Source organism: Epinephelus fuscoguttatus, linkage group LG9 (assembly GCF_011397635.1).
Source record: "Epinephelus fuscoguttatus linkage group LG9, E.fuscoguttatus.final_Chr_v1".
In the NCBI taxonomy this organism is placed as follows: domain Eukaryota; kingdom Metazoa; phylum Chordata; class Actinopteri; order Perciformes; family Serranidae; genus Epinephelus; species Epinephelus fuscoguttatus.
The window spans coordinates 14,597,379-14,616,866 of record NC_064760.1 but is presented as its reverse complement, the minus strand read 5'-3'; the positions used below and the strand labels follow the sequence as shown (position 1 = coordinate 14,616,866).

Genomic DNA, 19,488 nt, shown 5'->3' with positions numbered 1-19,488 from the left:
AGAGCCACAGTCACATACAATACGTCCGAAGTGTACTCAACGACCGCACAAAGAGAATACAACAAACAAACACTGAGGTTTTGTGTTCAAAGTCACGACTTCCACAAAGGCAAGGCAGCACCAATACATCACAGAAGCGAGGAGCGATAAAAAAAACACGATCACCATCTCACACCCAGTCATCTTACCAGTCATCCTCCGCAAAACTACCATCCTCAGCCTCGGGGACGTGACTGTTGGAGAAAAAATGATCTTACTGACAGAGTCTGTTGTTAGCATGTTTTGTGACTGTACAGACACCGGGGTTGGATTAAAGATGGGTTTGATTATGAGCTGGCAGGTGTTAGAGTATGATAGGTCAGATGCTGGGAAGGACTGCAGCTGAGGGGTTGGTTAGGTCAACAGGAGTAATTACAGCAGGTCCTCTGATCATTTACACATGATACTGATCTCATGTGTGCACACTAGGAGCCGGTTAGCTTAGCTTAGCAAAAAGATAGCTAGTGCTGCTCTATCCTAATGGAAAGAAACATGTCAATAGCTTACTAATTCACATATTATATCTTGATATTATGTCTCGCTCTTTTTGGTAATACAAAAACCGAAGTGTTAAAACCTTAGCAAAGCTCACAGCAAAACAGTCCAGCACATAACTCCTTGTAAAACCACATCTTTCCATTTTTACACTATGGTTTTTGTACAAATTAAATGAAAATAGACAAGTGTTTCTGCTTTAACTTATCATTATAAAATAAACGTTAATGACACAATGTTATGGCTGTAAAATAATGACACCATCTGCATTTACATTTGTTCCCTATAAGCCTCACTGTCACTTCGTAATTCTGTCTGCCTCCACGGACGATCTCCCCGGAAAGTGAGGGCTCAATTAACGTTACAACGGAAGTGCTTTAACCATTGAGGATAGCGCTTTTGTTTTCCTCTGTACCTATCTGTAGCTATCACCAGTTACCAAAGAGTATCACTATAAGTTCGTTACAGTTACTATACTCAGTAGGGTAAATGGCGGACGGTGGAACAACCGAAGTAACTGTGAAAAACAAAATACAGTGTGTGCTGGCTCTAATAGAAACAGAGAGTGAACCAGTTGTCTTTGCGACAGCAACCAACAACAACAATGCACTTGGAAATGTTGAATGGGAAAAGTTGTCTGATTCCATTTGAAACAAACAAGATATATTGTCTTTAATAGCACATTATGGTGGTGCTATTAGATCATAGTTGCTAAAACAGAGCAGCTTAATTATATTTCTTTACTACTTGCTATTGTGCCAATTTAGTTCGGCTTTAATTTAGTTTCCTCTATTAATAGAGCATTTAAAAAGCATTAAGCATTAAAAGTTACTGATTTATTAAGTGCAAGTTTTTGCTAATTATTTTCCTGTTAGTGCTCCTTACAATTTAACACACGCACTGGCAAGTTATAATTAACAGCTGAAATGTTTCTGTTCACTCTGATTTCAAGCGACAGATGTAATACTGTAAAAACAAAGCCACTGTATATGCTGCTGTTCTATATCCACTTGTGTTGTGCATGTTATGTCAAATGTCAGTTCTTTCACTCATTAATATCAACTAATTTTGGTAGAAATTACACATGAAATTCATTAAAAGCTTACTAGTAAGAATGAAATTCACCACTCCAATAATAAAGAATATTTTCAATCAAGTTCACTGTAGTGAAACCTGAAACATGACTAGTCAGTTAGCAGCTCTTTTTTGTGGTTTGACTGATTGTCTGATTGTCAAAAAATACCGCACCAAAACTGTTAGGACATATAGATAAATTTGATACTGAACAATAATTAAATATAACTTGGTTCTAACATATTAAAGATATCACATTGGGGACGTTTTGCAAAAATGTTTTAGGAGAAATTTCAACAAATTAGAATAGAGGTAGAGCTGCATATAAAGAATCAAGCGATATAACTGGTGTCATGATTCAATATATCCCAGTATCGATAGCAAGGGGATATATTGAAATTAATTTAAAATCGTATTTTAGGAACTAGCATCGCACCCTCTGTGACTCTGTCTGTTTGATAGCCCCAACACTGCTATCTAGCAGTCGGCCATTCAAACACAACAGAAAATGAATCACTGCCACAAATCTTTGCACATAAATTATTAACTTAAAAATCTTTCATGTTTTTAAGAATCAATATGGTATCACAGAACATAATATCACAATACTCAAGCGTATTGTGTTGTATTGATATTTTCTTACTGCCCTAATTAGGAGGAGAAAATCCCAAACCAAGAAAGCCAGAAAAGAAACAGGAGAGAATTTATAAATGTTTGGAAATAATTTCATTTTAGTAAGAGGTGCTACTCTCTCGTTCCTCATCAGGCAACAGCAGGAATTTGCAGCTACAGCTACAGCTACAGCTGCAGTGTGTGTGTGTGTGTGTGTGTGTGTGTGTGTGTGTTTATGTGGTAGCACTCCGTGTGTGTTTTCAAGGCCACCAATGAATGCAGCAATGAAAACAACAATGTTTGAAACTAAATGTGGTCAGAGTGCACACTGCTCTAAAATGAGGCAACAAATTATTTTGACATCTCTGCTCTGGCAGACTAACTGCAGTGCAGCGTTTTGTTAATGGTTTGTGAGGAGTGGAGCCGACCAGACGCTGTGCTCCGCTGAACATTACAGCTCTCCATCTGATTCCAGCTCAGTTTGATTCACGCTGCGAGCCTGTTCACTCTTGTACCTTCAGAACAGCAACACTGTGGTTTTCTGCATTAACAACAAACCAATCTGTCTGCATGTGGGCTGACATACAATCTAGCACATAAGTTACAACTGTGTCCAATGTACATGTCACATCAAAATATATTTTTCAGAGTTTTGTCACACAAGTACATTTTTAAAAAACATGCTTTCACTCAGCTCCAAACTAATAACACTCAGGAGGATTCTGAGAGCCTTTCTAACCTAAACTGTATCTCTCCTTGAGATTTGGACTCCAATCCAGTGGAATTAATTAATGTCTACACCCTTGGGGTTGGCTTTATTAATTACAGCAGCACTTAATTTGTGGTGAGGAACACATGCAGGCGGCAGTGTCAGGGGGGGCTTTCTGTGTGTGTGCTGGCACCAAATTACAAGTCACGCCACAGAGTAGTGGGAGGGGAATGTTTTATCTTCATTTTTAATCAAATTATCTCTTTTTTTTGGCACAAGAATATACGACTACTTCCCAAAGAAGAGTCAAACACTTTGAAATCCATCCTTGTACAAAAAGTAAATTAAAATCGGTGCTGAAGGACCATTCATGTAAGCTGCTTCCAGAAGAAGAGACATGTTACTGACAGAGAATGCAAAGTTAAATTAAACAATATCTGCCATGCAGCCAATTCCATACATATATCATGATTAACCTGAGGCAAGAAGACAAATGGATGCAGTCGAATCAGACATCCACAATAACAACATGAAGGATGTCATCAAACGTACACTGTTAGAATGTGCAGATTCAAGCTTTTTGTCTGATAAATGCGACTCTAAAGAATTCATTATGCATTTATGACATTGAACATATCTGCTTATATACTGTAAAGATCTAAAACTTTAAAAAGAGAGACAGCAGATTTTTTGCATCGAACAGCACAGTGTTATTATTTTCCTAGATACTGGTTAAACGCAACACTCAGTTTTAGAAATCCTGTGTCTGAATCTGGAAAGACTAAAGTCAAAAAAACACATTATAAAACAGACAGTTCTGGTCCTTGATTATGATTGGCTGAGCTGCGTTTGAAGTAGCTGTAAAATACTCTGTGAACACACAACTGTGATAGTATTACAATTTCACTATAACTGCGCCAATCGGTCACCTATTGTCATTAGGGAGGTGGAGCTAAAGAAGGCAACCGTCAACTGAAGCCCGACTCATCATTTTCTGTCAGGGTTAGAAAAGTCAGAAGTAATGCAACACTGTCATTTAATGAATGCACACAAAACCCCACAAAGATGCCACAGGAGAAACAGAGAGCCTGTGGGGATTTATGTTTGAGCAGCCAGAGAACCAACTGTGTTGGGTCATTTCATTGGAGAACTACCTGTCGTTGCTGCTGCCCAATCCACCGGCCTTTATCTCCATCAAAAGTGGACAAACTCCACCTACAATCTATAATAAGTAAGCAATGTAAATTTAGCTAGCTTGAATTTGTAGCCTATTATGCTAATTTGTCTTCTAAGTTAACTACAGTATGTTGTCAATTACTAGCAAGTGACAACAGCATGGGGAAAGAGAGCGTAATAGTTTCTGATGGTTGATACATGTGTCATTTATTTATTTTCCGTAACTGCTTATCCTGCTGGGGGTCGCGGGGGGGCTGTTTTTGTTGCTGTGCTTATTCTACAGAACTTTGCCAGTTATATGAGTGACAGGCAGGAGCGTCACGCCCCTTAGCCGATCACTGTAAACCCCAGCCTGGTTAAAAACAACACCCGACAGATACCAACAAACACATCAATGCTCTGTGATGTCATTCTGCCATATTTCAATAAGCAGTGAGATAAACCTCAGGTTTAAAGAAAGCAGTTTGCTTGAGGACTTAAAAATAAAGTGAATAAAGTGAAATTAATTGAATGAATTACACAACTATAGCACCAAAGAGGATTATATTACCATTAAAAAGATAAAAGTGTTATTGTCTGTTGAATTATGAATACAAACCAGTGACCTGCACTGTAAAAACAGTGTATGAATCTAACTCTCCCAACTCTTATTTTGGGAGCCCAGAAGAGAAAGAAGAGCGGGGCCAAACGATCGCATCATCAAAACGACATCGCCTCATTAGAACTTGCCTTTTTCTCTCCTGCTACGAAACACTCATCCATATTTATCAGTTGCATAAGAGGGAGTCCTTGTTTCAGAGAATCAAAGTAAAACATCTCTACTCTGGGATGAAGGACAGAGAGACTGCTGCCTCACTTCAGTCTTTGCAGGGGAGGAGTGTCTGTCCCTGATGACCAGCCGGCTTGACCCAAATAAATAACCATTAAAAAGGGAAGTTATTCTGTAGTCCAAAGACCTAAATACCAAAAATGACTGCAGCAGAAAAGGAAATATCATCTTGGAGTGATCTTGGAGGTATCACATCATCAACATGTACATTATCACTGTGTAAACTGACGTCACGTTGTCGACCCGGGGATCGGCAATGAGGAGTTGAGGCTAGCAATCAAAGCATGATGAGAGCTTTGGTGCAGAGAACTCCAGATAAAATACTCTCTTTTGTCCTTCAGCCTGCACTTCATCAATCAAGCTTTTAATTGAATCCTAATGGGATTAATCATGTACTGTCACGCCTGCACTTGCTTTGCTTCTGTGAAGATCTGCTCTCCCACTTGTTTTGCATCCACTGAGGCTAATTATCTCTGCACTAAAATGAAATGAGAGTATATTCAGGGGGAAAAAAAAACATTAAGGGCTGATTAAATGAAATGTTAAAATGAATATGCTTTTATGTCGGCGGAGCTGAGGGGAAAAGTTAATTTACGTGGAGTGTGAATTTCGGCTAAATCCCTGTGTTTACAAGAAGATGCTGTACGATCCCAATATTTCTGGTGCTAAATTGTGTCAAGAGATTGTCAAGCTCTGCATCCTGTAGGGAAAATACTGAAATGAATAGCCTGTTTTCACAAACACCTCTGACATGACAAACGATGGACAAAAGCCTGCGAAGGAGAGAGTAAAGTGCCTTTGCTTGCAAATGTCTGTCTGCCCTTTATTTATAGTTTATGTTGAGAGGAGCACTGATGCAGCTGCTAATGAGAAGGCAAGGGAGGAGAGAGAAAGAGGGAGACGCCAGCTGTACTGTGATGCACACTCGGCATTTAATGAAGGTGATGGGGGAGGCAACGGTAGAATATGCAAAGGGGGGGAGCACGGGAAAATCAAAAAGAGGGAGAGGAAAGCGGAACGTACCCATAGGCCACACCAGCAATGGTGCACTTCTTGAACTGCATCACGTTGCAGGTCAGTGTCCCTGTCTTGTCGGAGAAAATGTATTTCACCTGTATGGATAAAGAAAGAGAGAATGAGTGTACTTGTTATTCTACAGCAGAGATAGATTGCGTATAAAGTATTAGTTGAACTGTATTGTCGACCTGGCCGAGTTCTTCATTCAGATTGGACGTGCGAGCCATGGCAGGTGTGTTTGTTGGCTCATAGAGCATATCAGTGTCCTGAAACCAATCACAGAGAACTTCTTTAGTGTAACTTCTCTAAAGAAACAACATTTTTGGTAACAATACAAATTAAACTTCACAGCAGTGATTAAAGTAAAAATAAAAACCAAAAATATATATGAAAACACTCAGTCCTCTCTGTCTTTTTCCCCTTCCAGAAAACACAGAACCAACCGAGCTGCGGGAAGAGAGGCCAACTGAGAACTGCCCTAAATGTTGCTAAAAATTCCTTGCTAGGATTTTCATTTAAAATTTAATGAATAAAGGGGCTCAGAATAACTTCAGGCAAAAAAAAAACAGTATGCTTCCTCAGCTGAGATATTTGGTGGGGTTGACCTAGTTGCGAAAGATATAAGAGCACAATATTCTAGGTGCTCACTCTAATGTTTGGAGTCAGTCAGGGTGCAGAGAGTTTCGACTTTGCAGTGTTTTAAAAGATTTTCATACATGTTGTGTTTTCTTAAAAATATTCTGTGTATTATGCTAACCATGTCACTTGTACACGTCTAAACATCAAAACTCAATACAGCGTTGAAACCCAGCTCTTAAACCTGCAATAATTGATTTTTTGGCCACTTGGGGACAGCACGACAAGCTGTGAACCCCTCATAAAAGTGATATGATGAATGTGTTAGCAAACAGTGGCTTCTTTACACATCGAGAAGACACAGAGCAACATTAGCACTCATTTGGAGTCGTGTTTGTGTCGATCTGACAAATCTAAGTTAAATATCCAGTGTCCTTTTGGCTCTGTTTTGGTCTCTACCACCTCCTGAGGGAGCTAATTGGCTCTGTAGCTGCTAAATGCTTCGCCATGTTCATAAGTTAGCTGCTAATGTTATCAGTTTGACATTTGGTGTAAGGCAGGCAGTGCAAACGTTTGGAAGTGATGTTGATGACAACGGCGAGAGTAAATATAAACTTTTCAAAAAGGAGAGAAAACACTAACGCCGCATTTTCACTGTATGGTATGACACGACTTTTTGGTACCACCTCAGTCGAAGTTCCAAGCAAGCTAAAAGGTTGAGTTAAAGCACTGCAGACCACTGACTGGTGATTGGTCAGAACAGTCACTAGAACAGCCTGCACAAACCCACAATTTTTAAACAGTCAATCAAAAATTTCAATACAAACCACAATGCTTTTTTATTCACTTGACCCCAGTTTTAAAAAATTGCATCCAAAACCACACTGTTGTCAAATGATGAAGTGTAGATGTTCCATTATTTGGTTGTCAAACTAAAGATTCAGTGAGTGTCTCATTGGAGACTGATGTCACAGCAAAGACAGCATATAAAAATGGACAACGCATCTCCATCTTCTCAAATTGTACAAAACTGACATACAACTGTGTGATAAGAACTACCTGAAATGACAAAAAACTATCTTTGGAAATTATTTTTTTGACGTGTACTTCAAGTTTTTAGTTTGGCTCATGTCCCATCCACTAACAACGAGGAGGCAGAGTTTATGGCCTACACTGCAGCCAGCCACCAGGGGGCGATAGAGATGTCTTGACTTCACTTTTGAAGAGCTGTCATGTCGTCCATCTTTATTATAGTCTATTTGTCATGGCAGTTTCACTCGTCGTCGCTATGGCAATCAGCTGGGAATCCCGCCTATGCTGACATGGTACTATTTGCAGTGGAAATCAAAATAGAGAAAAGCACCTGGTACCAAAAGTGAGTTGAGTTGAGTCAAACCATGCAGCGGATATAAGGCATTAAACTCTCTGAAGAGCTGAAGGGAACTGCAGAGTCTGGTGATAACTCTCTGTGAGCAACTCCCTTTACATACAAGATCCATTGTTGATATAATAACATGGATTATAGCAACTTCAACTGCAGTACAGTACACCATGTTGAATCAGTAACCACCCACCTCACTTTGTTTATAGAGATTAACTGTATTCCAAATATTTTCTTCATTGAAACTTTGTGCTCACAGCCTGCAATAACACCATGTTACATGTACTCTGCTGCAGGTACTTCTGCTTCAGCAATGCATATAAAGATAGATGTAAGTTATTTTCCTCTTTAAAGCTGTTCTTCAGTTAAGGAAAAGTTCATCCATCTGAAAATTGAGAGTTTAGCTCAGATGAATTGCTCCAACTCACCCAGTTGATGAAAAAGGCCTGGATGAACTTGATAACCTCCAGTGTGACCAGGAGACTGATGGGGATCAGGTTGTTGAACAGGATGATGAAGGTGAGGAAGTTGAGGCCAAAGTTAGCCGCCCCGCCATCTATCAGGGGACGAGTTTTGGACAGAGGGGGAGTGATACACAGGAGACTCATCAGCGCTGGTTCATAAATATCAGTTAGTTAAATGAAAATGCCCAAAGCTACTTCCAGCCAATGATCAACTTTATCCCAATCCACAGAATGTTTTGGGCTAACGTCGTGCATTAGCTGGAATTAACCATTTCTTCCACCCAACCTCATCCTCTTACGACTCAACTGATTAACAGTCCAATTTAATGTCCCAGAGATTCAAAGTAGGGAACAGGGACCGAAGTACCTCAAATGTCATTAGTGTCACAGCAGCAGCCTTGGCATCCAGCATGATCCAGGCAATGAATTCCACAAAGCACTATGCAAAATGATGCTGGTCCCGCCCCCAAAAAGCCCCAAACAATTGGCAATGATCAACATGTAACCCCACTGACACCAAACATGAAAACAGGAGGGATGTGATTTACCTTTCCTCAGCTTGCAGGAGGTGCAAATGTTACCTTCCTCAACCCAAGCCTTGATCTTAGCATTGCGGTTGAGAGGGGCAGCCCTTCCCCATGACAGAACGATTGCAAAACAAAAAACTGGATGGCAGAATGGAAGCTACTGCTACTGGTACAACAACACAGATAGGAGGGAAAACTTTTTTTTTTTTTTTTTCAGAAGTGGGGAGGAAGACAAACGTATCGGATGCTCTCAAGACAAAGGAGGGAGATTCAGTCCATAGCACATTCTCAACCAACAAGGAGTGGAAAAGAGGGGGTGGATTATGCCAGCGGAAAAAAGTTTGGGTGTTAATGATGATCACTACATCGCCTCCTGTCACTCGATTCTAGTAGCCAGCTTGTTATGTGATGTTAAGCAAGATTTCTGCTATCAGATGAGACAGGGACACTGTGTTGGATCAGTCGAGAGTCACTGACATAAATACACATCAAACCATAGCAAACCAGAACATGCACAAGTCACACAAGTGCAGAAGTACACCTGATGTCTTCTCTTAAAGATATGCAGCTGTAATGTCGGAACAATATAAGATGTTCTAACCAATCAAATCAACATTAAATATATTTTATAAGTAATTCACAGCAAGTTGTCGCAGGAATTGGACTGTAAATTGTTTCTGGTTTCATTATTCTGAGTGATCACGTGGCGTATGTACATTACAGTGAGAAGAACACACCTCCTCAACACTTAGGCCCATCACGATAACTACTTTTGTTGAACGATATATAGTCCCGGAAATATTTGCAATGAACTTCACTATTGTTATTTTGAGACCATTCTTTTACGAATAGACTTAGCAACACTTAGAGAACACTGCAGTTACCTCAAAAAACGGGATGGACGATCAGGGAGCCGGGCCGTTTGTTGATGGCTTTACGGAGCAGAGGATAAAATTGTTGACGGGTGAAACTACAAACAACGGACTTTTGAGCTTGTTATCAGCACTTGGCAAGCTAAAGACTACCAGAGCTGTGCCTCTTATGCACCTAAAGTGCAGCTGCAGGCTACCGATGAGCTACTCTGTTTCGTCATTTTATTCTTCTCAAGACTTGCGCAAGTATGCGGGTTGGAGAGAATAAAAAACAGAGAATCACTGCGCTCAAGTAAAGTCGGGAAAACCCTGCTCTTAATTCTGGCATCATGATGGCTAAAATGTTGGTGATACCGACAACAGGCAACATCGAGGTCAGCAAAATGACTGAGGTTATGTCCATATATCATATGATAACTTAATTATCGTGACAGGCCTGTCAAATTTAAAAGCAGAAGTAGGTCAAAAAAAGGCATTATCATGCCGTCACTAAAGAGATCAGCAGTTTACCTGCAGAGGCATATATTCAATGCTATAGATATAGATTCACAGCTACCTACAAAACTAAGTAAACTGTAGCACGTGGCATGAATGCACAACAAATTACATTTCACTTTTGCTCTCAGTCTGCATAAAGTTGTCACAATCTATAGGCTTAATGCCACCGATGACCTGTGTCAGCACTCTGCAGTGGGTCAAAGTCAAATGAATTACTCACCAGGCGTGCATAATCGCAGGCCTCTGTGACATATGAGCCTGTGTGACGCGTGGCGGGCCAACGTTGACTCTTCTGCTCCTGTCTGTGTTTAACTTCCAAATGTTGGTAAGTGAGTGAAGTTACAATAATTTAGGAAAATATGGTGATAAATGGGATGTTTAAGATTTGACAATCGTCCCACCTCTCTCTTTTGTCACTGGTTGGATAATATGCACTGGACAGAGCCTCAACAACTCCCTATGGAAGTACAATCAGTCTCAAGATGGACGCCTGCTTTATGACTTACACTCCCCTCATCAGTATGATATAGGGTCTTTTAGATGTGGGTTTTAATGCCACTGAGGACAATGGTAAAACCCATACAAAACCAATAGAAGCCAATGTATCTTGTAAAAGAAATAAAAGGGACAGTGTAAGTCGTAGTGCAAGCTCAAACTGACCAGGGCACAACCTCTCCTACACAGGCCTATCAGGATACAGAGTAATGGCCAGAGTGTCACGATAATCACTTTGCAGACCAGGTTCAGAGCTTCATCACAACAGAGCAACTGCCGCAGAAACCGAGCAGCCAAAATTGTTTGTGTTGTGTTAATGTCTGTAATATAACAGCTGGAGAGTACATCATGTAAAAACTAAAGTGGTTTTCACCTCCCTCCCTCCCTCCCCTCTCTGTCTGTCCTTTGTAGAAAAGAATCCACACAAGAAAAGAAGGCGGCAGAGGCTTTTAGAAAATGTCAGCTCTTGCCCCTTGGGTTGCACCGCATGTTGTGCTTGAGCAATAAACACGTATACGGCTCCCGCTATGAAAAGCTCCCTGGGAACAACCTCATCTCCCTGGCAGTCAAAGTGAATGCTGCTATTCATTTCTCCTAAAAGAATTGAGGGCGAATAAAAAAAATAAGATGAGGGTCTGAAGCTTGGGAACTGCAAAGTGCTTAACGTGGCACAAAAAAAATGGAGGAAAAGTGAGACACTGTTTGCATCAGGCACTGAAAATAACTAGACGAAGGTATAAGAGAGCTGGAGGGGAAAAACCTATTGTTGGATCCCTGGTATGTGCTTGTCCATGGCATGGGCCCATACAAAGTAGGGCAACCATATAGGGGGCGAGGGTAGGGGGCTTCATTTGCTTAGCAAAGGCAGAGCTTCAGTAAGGGGTTAGTAAGGGAGGGTCATTCACGGATGGCCAAGGCTTTTAAATGGTTGTTACCTGGAGCTGTTAAAAAAACGACAACAAAGAAAACAACAAAATCAAACAGAACATTAGAAAGGAACAAAAAAGTACAGCAGCGCAGTGATATTCAACCATTTCTGTTTTGTTCACTCATTCACAACACATCTATGCATGTCACAGCTGTCTTTTCTCAGTTAACAGGGAATTCTCTTATTCCCACATTGCCACATATTTCACTTGTAATGCGAAACATAGTTTAACTGAGGCAACATAAAAACGACACAACACATACCAGCAATTAGGAACTTAAAATGACAAAGAAATAAGCTGATATGGACAAGTGAGACAAAATATGTGGAATAAGAGGGGCAGCGTGAGCTGTCGGGACTCTTACAGTTGAGATCCATGTACCAGGCAGCATTGCCGTACTGGTACTTCCAGATGGTTTGGCCGATGGAGCAGACCAGAGAGATGGCCAGCAGGCAGCCAAACAGCACGAGGATCTGAAAGTTGGTGATGCGCTCCACGTTGGACAGCTTCAGAGGAGGCCGGGTGGAATTCTGGGTAACACATTACAAGACAGTTGTGGTTAACAAAAATGAAGAAGTGTGGCAGATGGTGATGTTCTATCTGTGCTGTGAAAACGACCACAAGATAAAATGTGTACAGGGTAACTAAACCTTTGTAACGAGCACAGACTGCATAAAAGAAGTGGACGTAGCCTCCAGGTCTGAAAAAAGGTGCTAATGTGGAAGTGCCTTTAACCTGCATTCTTTCTAATGGCCAGCAGGGGGCGAATTCACTGGTTGCAAAAAGAAGCAATGACTTGTATCGAACTTTATGAGAAAATAACCCTACTTCTCACTTCATTTGTTACATCAGTGAACATTTTCCTAATATTTGTTTATGGTCTGTATTATTAAAAACCCAACAATATGCTGAACTCATTCATTCATTCATCTTCTAACCGCTTCATCCTCTTGAGGGTCGGGGGGTGGGGGGGGAGCCTATCCCAGCTGACATCGGGCGAGAGGCAGGGTACACCCTGGACAGGTCGCCAGACTATCACAGGGCTGACACATAGAGACAAACAACCATTCTCGCTCACATTCACACCTACGGACAATTTAGAGTTATCAATTAACCTAGTCCCCAGTCTGCATGTCTTTGGACTGTGGGAGGAAGCCGGAGTGCCCAGAGAGAACCCACGCTGACACGGGGAGAACATGCAAACTCCGCACAGAAGGGCTCCCACATCCGGGATCGAACCGGCAACCCTCTTGCTGTGAGGCAAGAGTGCTAACCACCACACCACTGTGCCGCCCAATATGCTGAACTATCCTGTTACATTTGTAAAATAAAAAATACAACTTAAATTGTGTGAAATCTTCTCAGTGTCACTGCGCACAACACAGCAGTTTGCATGACAGAACAGGTAACGTTCTGTCTGTCCCTCCCACCCCCAAACCAAAACACTTTACTCCAGTCGCCGGGAAGCACACTAAGCTAAGCTAGCTTGTCGCAAGATGGTTAGTAACGCCATTACCAGACTAGAAATAGGAGATCTACCAGTAACCTACAGGTCTGGTAATTGAAGCCACTTTGGTTTCACTGTGAATCATGAGGGTGATGGCGAAAGAGAGGTGGATTAAAACACAACTATATGTCACATCTGCTACACGATAGTAAGTTAGATCAGTGGGAAACAAACGAGCTAACCCAAGCTACAAGCTAACGTTATCCTTGCAGCATTTAGGCAGTCATTCCTAACTAATTCGGACAGGGCAAAATAAATCACTGCAGGGATTGATAACATTACATTTATAGCTGTGGGTATGAGACCTGATTCTGTACTGGAAAACATAGGCTTTACAAATATGCTTAATGTAGTTGAGTGCCATTACAATATTCCTTCACAAGCCCATTTCAGCTAGACTGTAATTACTTCTTTGTACATAAAATAAAAGCCAACAAAGTGTTGGTTTTTCAACTTTTTTTCTTCTTTTTTTTAAGAAAAATTACATTTTTTTTCTTTCATTTCAGAAACAGAAGTGTTTCTTGTTTTGTGTCTGTTCATAATTACTATATTATATTTAATATTTTCAAGGAGCTGTTTTTGTTTTATATGCTGCTAAAAATACATCCCTGAAGATGGGTCACTCAGGTACATCTCCATCATTGTTTATAGTCATAAACTATCATACCTTATAATGTTATTTTTTTGTAAATGAAACATTTTAGAAATTGAGGAAATGTATACTTGTTTGCTGTATTAAGTCTTCTTCAATACAACATGATGTTAGTTTTGTAAGTTAAGGTCCCATTTAGAGTAAAACAGACACTAAACTGGGTATGTTTTAGAGTGTGGCTAGCTTGTGACTGACATATAGCTACCACATAGACTTGTCAATCAGGAGAGAGGCATAGCAAAAAAAATAACATGAGGAACCTGAGGCTTGAAAACAGTAGTCCACAAACCAAAGATTGACGTCATGGTAGCTACATCCACTTCTTTTTGTACAGTCTATGTTAACAAGCTGCTTAAGAGCATGAAATGAAATGTCTTACGAAAAAAAATAGCTACAAAAAAAATTCCCTCATTGGGATCTGACCTAATGAATTTTTAGACGTAGTCTCTGTGCATGCAATTAAGATTTCTTTTGTTTTCTGCCTCTAACTTAATACCATACATTTTTGAACACTGATGATGAAGACTGATATATATGATGATGAATTTGATGTGTTTTATAAAGTAAGATATATGTGTGGCTTTCATAATACCCTTTTTCCCCATGTACTTCTTTTTATATATTTAATTAAACTGTTTACTGACTGTTGTTTTACTACCCTGTGTGGTTTAGATGGTTAACCACACCTGCCGTCATAGAGCCTGTCAGCCTATCGGTGTTCATTCTGTATAAATATAGGTGCGGTTTTAACTGTTCAAACATTTTTACCGGACAAAGATCCAAGCAGGATCGAAATTTCGTCTTGATTAAACTTTTTACGGCCTCGAGTGTTCAAGTATTACTTTTTTCCCTGCATAAAAAGGTAAAACAGCACCAGAATGAAAATGTGTTGTACTGTAACTACAGATTAAAAACCTCCAAATACAAATATGATTTACCTGCATGAGTTTTGTGTCATGTCCAGTGTAGACCACCACACCATGCACCCACTGAGTGTTCCTCAGCTGGGCTCCTCTCAGTAAGATCTGGTCTGGACCCAGTGGTACTGTACTGTGGTAAGAAACATCACTTCCATTAGTACGTTCTTCATATTTTCCTACAAAGCAACAGGCTAACATGGTCAAGCCTTCACAGTTTGGACCTGAAACAACTTGTAACAATGGTGTTTAAACTGACATGCATCCGAGCCTTTAGTATTTGATGTTCTAAGTTTTATGCTGTTGAAATCGAATAATGGAGAAAAGTCTTTGCTTGTGAAAAGATTCCCATCAATGTGAAAATGAAGCCCATCAAACTCGTCGCCCACCAAAAGCTAAGTATAGCTGCTGGTAACAATGCTTATTCAGGAGCGCTCTATTGTCCCAAACTCTTAGAATCAAGCCATAATATCATAAAAGCAGGTATAATGCATCTTCGGTACAATGGCAGAGCTTCCAAACAAATATGTAATTAAATCTAACCGAGGCAGGTGCTTTCATTTATTCTGCAGAAAGATTAAATAATCCCTAAAACCTCATAATGCACTAATCCTGGCTCTGCTCCTGGCTAATGGGCTATTGAGTTGGTAAGAGGGGCAGAGAGCCAGGCATGGAGCTCTGTGACTGAGCCCACCTGTGTCCATCCAGGCGGATGTTCCCGACAAACTCATACAGATGGCGGTTTGGGCTCTCGCACTCCATGCGCCCAGAGAGACGCATCAGGCTGTCGATGTCCTTTATGTCTGAAGTCACTTGGAGACCCTGTTGATGTTGTTACAGTAGAATTATAGCAGCGATTTCATTTTTTATTATCAAATTGTGTTGTAAACTTGCAGAGATTCCCCTTAGTTCACATTGTATGCACAATAATTTGTATAAAGAAAGAATAAAAAAGACAATCACCTGTCTGATTTTAAGGTTCGTCTCTCCATCCAAGTTAGATGTTTCAATGTAGCACATACCCTGTGGTTCACTGCAGCGGAGGCAGAGGATACAGACACGTGGAGTGGTAATATAATATGACAACTGCCACTCATTCACATATTACAGTATATATGACCTCAGCTATTGACTATCTTATATGATTATAGTTATATATTACTGTATGTAGGGGTGGGGAATGCATCGCCATTTTCTCTTAAGAGGAGACACTACAGGTGGATAGGGTAAAAATCTAACTAATCAACATCACCATGAAACTTTCCCAGTGGATTATATATATTGCAACAATCAATTTTGTTTTACAAGTTTCCTGAATTTTAAATTTAGTTTATCCATGCAAATGAGGCACTATCTAAAAGAACAGAGAAAGAACAGAAATCTAAACTAACACCTACATGTGTATTTTGGATGTTTTCTTTCCACTAGTCTGACAGAAGATGTTATGACGGCAAAAAAGCCTAAAAATCTCAAAACTGACAAGTGCAGTTTTCACCTGCAGTGTCCCCCCCTATAAGAATATGTCTTGATGCAGAAAAGCCAATAATCGGAAATCTGAAACACAAGCCTCGACATTACGATCGCCTGTGACAATTGCGTAAAATTTGGCTCTACTTTTCTTACGGCTAAACCAACCAGATAGTGAAACGTAGCGGATGTAAACATGCGTGCACGTAAAAATAAATAAAATATAATGGAAGTAAATTCTTCTGTGTATTTCAATTGTGGATCAATACAAATACGTTAAGTTTAAAAGTAACAAGTAGTCACATAGTGAGAAAAAAATAAATCATGTATACAATCCAAAATTTGACGCATCAAGACGCAATGAACGTTTTATAATCGTTGTGTAGCTCTCTAAATTTAATCAAATCAAGAGATTCTTAGAGATTCCCACCCCTAATTGTAGACCAATAAAAAAGAGAATGATTATTTACCAATAATAACATAACTTTCTATGAAAATTTCAGTCTCAATAATTTACAAACTAAATGTGATTTATAAAAAGGGTCTACAATAGAACACTGATACAGGACTGGATTACAGCAAACAAAGATGCTACACGCCAGCCTGAAGGTCACTCAGGAACAGGAAACTAAATCAAAGTCTGACTGAGTGAAAGTCACCCTCTTAATGTCCTTAAGACAGAGGTAACATCTTTGTTTGCTGCTACCTGAGTTTAACTGTCTAAAATACACTGCAATGGGACAGGGAGTGGAGAGGGAAGAAACACCAGAGCAGGGATATATGAGCAAGCAGGCATGCCGAGCACAACAAACAGAGCAGACAAATGGGCCTGTGACAGACTCTGGGCACAGCGACAGAGAGTGAGAGCGTGCCGGTGCTTAAGGTGAGCTGGGTCGCTGGTTAGCTACTCTTTTCATGGAGTGATTTATTCATACCGAAGGCTGGTCCAAACACACACAGGGTGGAAGGGAAAATCAAAAACAGATCTGGACACTAAAGCCCAACCACAATCAATGAGAGGTTTGGAATCAGCAGCTATTAGCCATCAAATGAGAGCTCTGTCTCATGGAAATGAGCAGAAGTCTGCTGCGATGGCCGGGAAGTGAGAACTTTGTGTTTTTCATAAAAGAGCAAAATACTGCTCTAATAGTGTTCGTAAATGACTGAACTACACCTAAGCTTGTCATCCATTTCGATTGTTATCACTCTATTAAGTAGGCATTAGTAGTGGTAATCAGTGTTACAGATATAGGATAAAAGGCTCCTGCTACACCAACGAGTGTGTTTAGAATGCCATTATCACCTATTACATGCCCATCAGCAAAACTTAGGTTAATGTGTGGTGAGGTATGGGCACAATAAACACTCCTAACTATGATAACTTAAAGAGCATGTTTTGGCTTAACATACCCACTTTTGATGCTACAGTCCCTGCTGGAAATGCAGCAATGGATCACTAAAAAACACTCACTTTTGGTGGCATTATCCCTACTAGAAACACAGCGTAGGCTAAATAAAAAAAAACCTGCTTTTGGTGACATACTGACCACTGGAAACACAGCAATGGCTTGATACAAAAACAAAAGCTTTTGTTGGCACAATCCCCACTGGAATTGCAGCGATGGCTTGCAAAAAAACATCCACTTTTGGTGGCACATTTCCAGCTGGAAGCGCAAGGACAGATTAGTAAAAAACACCAGCTTTTGTTGGCACAATCCCCGCTGGAAATGCAGCAATGGCTCAGTGACAAAACACCCACTTTTGGTGGCAAAATCCCTGCTAGAAACACAGTGATGGCCTCCTAAAAAACACCTGCATTTGTTGGCACAATCCCCACTGGAAACTCAGCGACAGCTCGGTATAAAAACAACCGTTTTTGGTGGCACAATCCCGTTGGAAATGCAGCGATGGCTCGGTAACAAACACCCACTATTGCTGGCAGAATTCCTGCTGGAAATGTAGCAATGGGTAACTAAAAAACACCTACATTACGGGGCAGAAACGCCGTTGGAAATGCCTCGATGTGTAGCTGATGAAATACCTGTGTTGTTGTATGTTGATCTCGAGCAGTGGTCTGCAGCTTGGCAGCCGTCACGTCTAGATGTTGTGCCTCCCGTCATATATACATTGCTGCTTTACAACAAACCCAGCCATTTAATAGCTGATAACGGCATTGTAAACATGATCGGTTGTGTAGCAGGAGCCTTCTATCCTATAATGCGACAATGCTGCTAACCACTACAATTTCCTATTTAATAGAGCAATAACGTTTGAACCGGATGAGCTCATTGGAATGACAGTAACATGTTGTGGCAAGTGAGCAAAACTATGATTCCAAGATGTTTTTAACTTTACATCTTGGAATGTGACTGCATGCAGACTGTCACATCAAATTAAACTGTTTCATTTAGGGTGCCATACAAGCCATGCAAAGGGCAAGAATATGGAAAATATTCACACCCAATCAAAAGGAGCATGTGCTCCTGTGCTGTAATAGTAGATGTCTCCATTCACTCTGAGCGGTGTTAGAAGTTTCAGCCAAACATTGAAACAAGTCTACTGTACAAGTCATGATGAAAATACAACATAATGAAATGACTGTAAAAGCGGCCAGTATTATGGCTGCCAAAACCACAATGTAGATAATAAGGGAAGGAACACTGTGTCATTGAGTGCGGCATTCCAACATCTGATTGTTGCCAGAATAATCACAGGCCCCTTCCTTCCTTAAACTATTCCCTTATTTGTGTCACGAGTGAGAGAAGAGCTACAACGCCTGGTCCCAGTCAGTACACACAGCCCCTATCTCTCCCGCCGCTGTTCTGTTGGTAATGTTGCCGGTTTCCTGACCTGGACGACAGTATGACGAGGTCAGCCGGGAGGTGATCCCCATTTGCAGCTCTGACTACTTCCCCAACAGCCACCTGATATTACCAACCACACACCAGCAGGGGGCGAGAGAGAGGAGGTGTGGCAGTTGTTCGCACAAGGGGAGGAGGGCAGGAGAGGAGAGGATGAGAAAGAAAAGGGAGGGATGGAGAGGATTTAAAAAAAAACAACAGAAAACACAGACAGACAGACAAACAGCAACCACATAAGGGGAGAGAAAAATGAGAAGAGCACAATGATCAGTCCTGTATGGTCAGAGGGAATGATTGGTCATCTGTTCTCCTTTTCACAAAACCATTTAGAAAAAAAACAGGGTTAAGTTAACAATAAAACTGTGAGGAGGTGTGAAGTTTTAAATATAAA

The 19,488-nt window shown here is 40.6% G+C and overlaps 1 protein-coding gene across 4 annotated transcripts in view; it reads right to left on the bottom strand.

Moving 5' to 3' along the window:
• atp8a1 (ATPase phospholipid transporting 8A1) overlaps positions 1-19,488 on the bottom strand; it is a 147,893-nt gene that overhangs the window by 84,491 nt on the left and 43,914 nt on the right. For 2 of the 4 annotated variants that reach the window (XM_049585988.1, XM_049585984.1), the window contains exons 7-15: positions 19,087-19,160; positions 15,733-15,802; positions 15,464-15,591; positions 14,791-14,902; positions 12,058-12,223; positions 8,337-8,464; positions 6,140-6,217; positions 5,958-6,046; positions 189-233 (exon numbers count right to left, since the gene is read on the bottom strand). In XM_049585988.1, the coding sequence (XP_049441945.1) occupies positions 189-233; positions 5,958-6,046; positions 6,140-6,217; positions 8,337-8,464; positions 12,058-12,223; positions 14,791-14,902; positions 15,464-15,591; positions 15,733-15,802; positions 19,087-19,160 (890 nt within the window). The remainder of the gene's footprint in view (positions 1-188; positions 234-5,957; positions 6,047-6,139; positions 6,218-8,336; positions 8,465-12,057; positions 12,224-14,790; positions 14,903-15,463; positions 15,592-15,732; positions 15,803-19,086; positions 19,161-19,488) is intronic. The other 2 variants (XM_049585985.1, XM_049585986.1) reach the window with 2 other exon arrangements.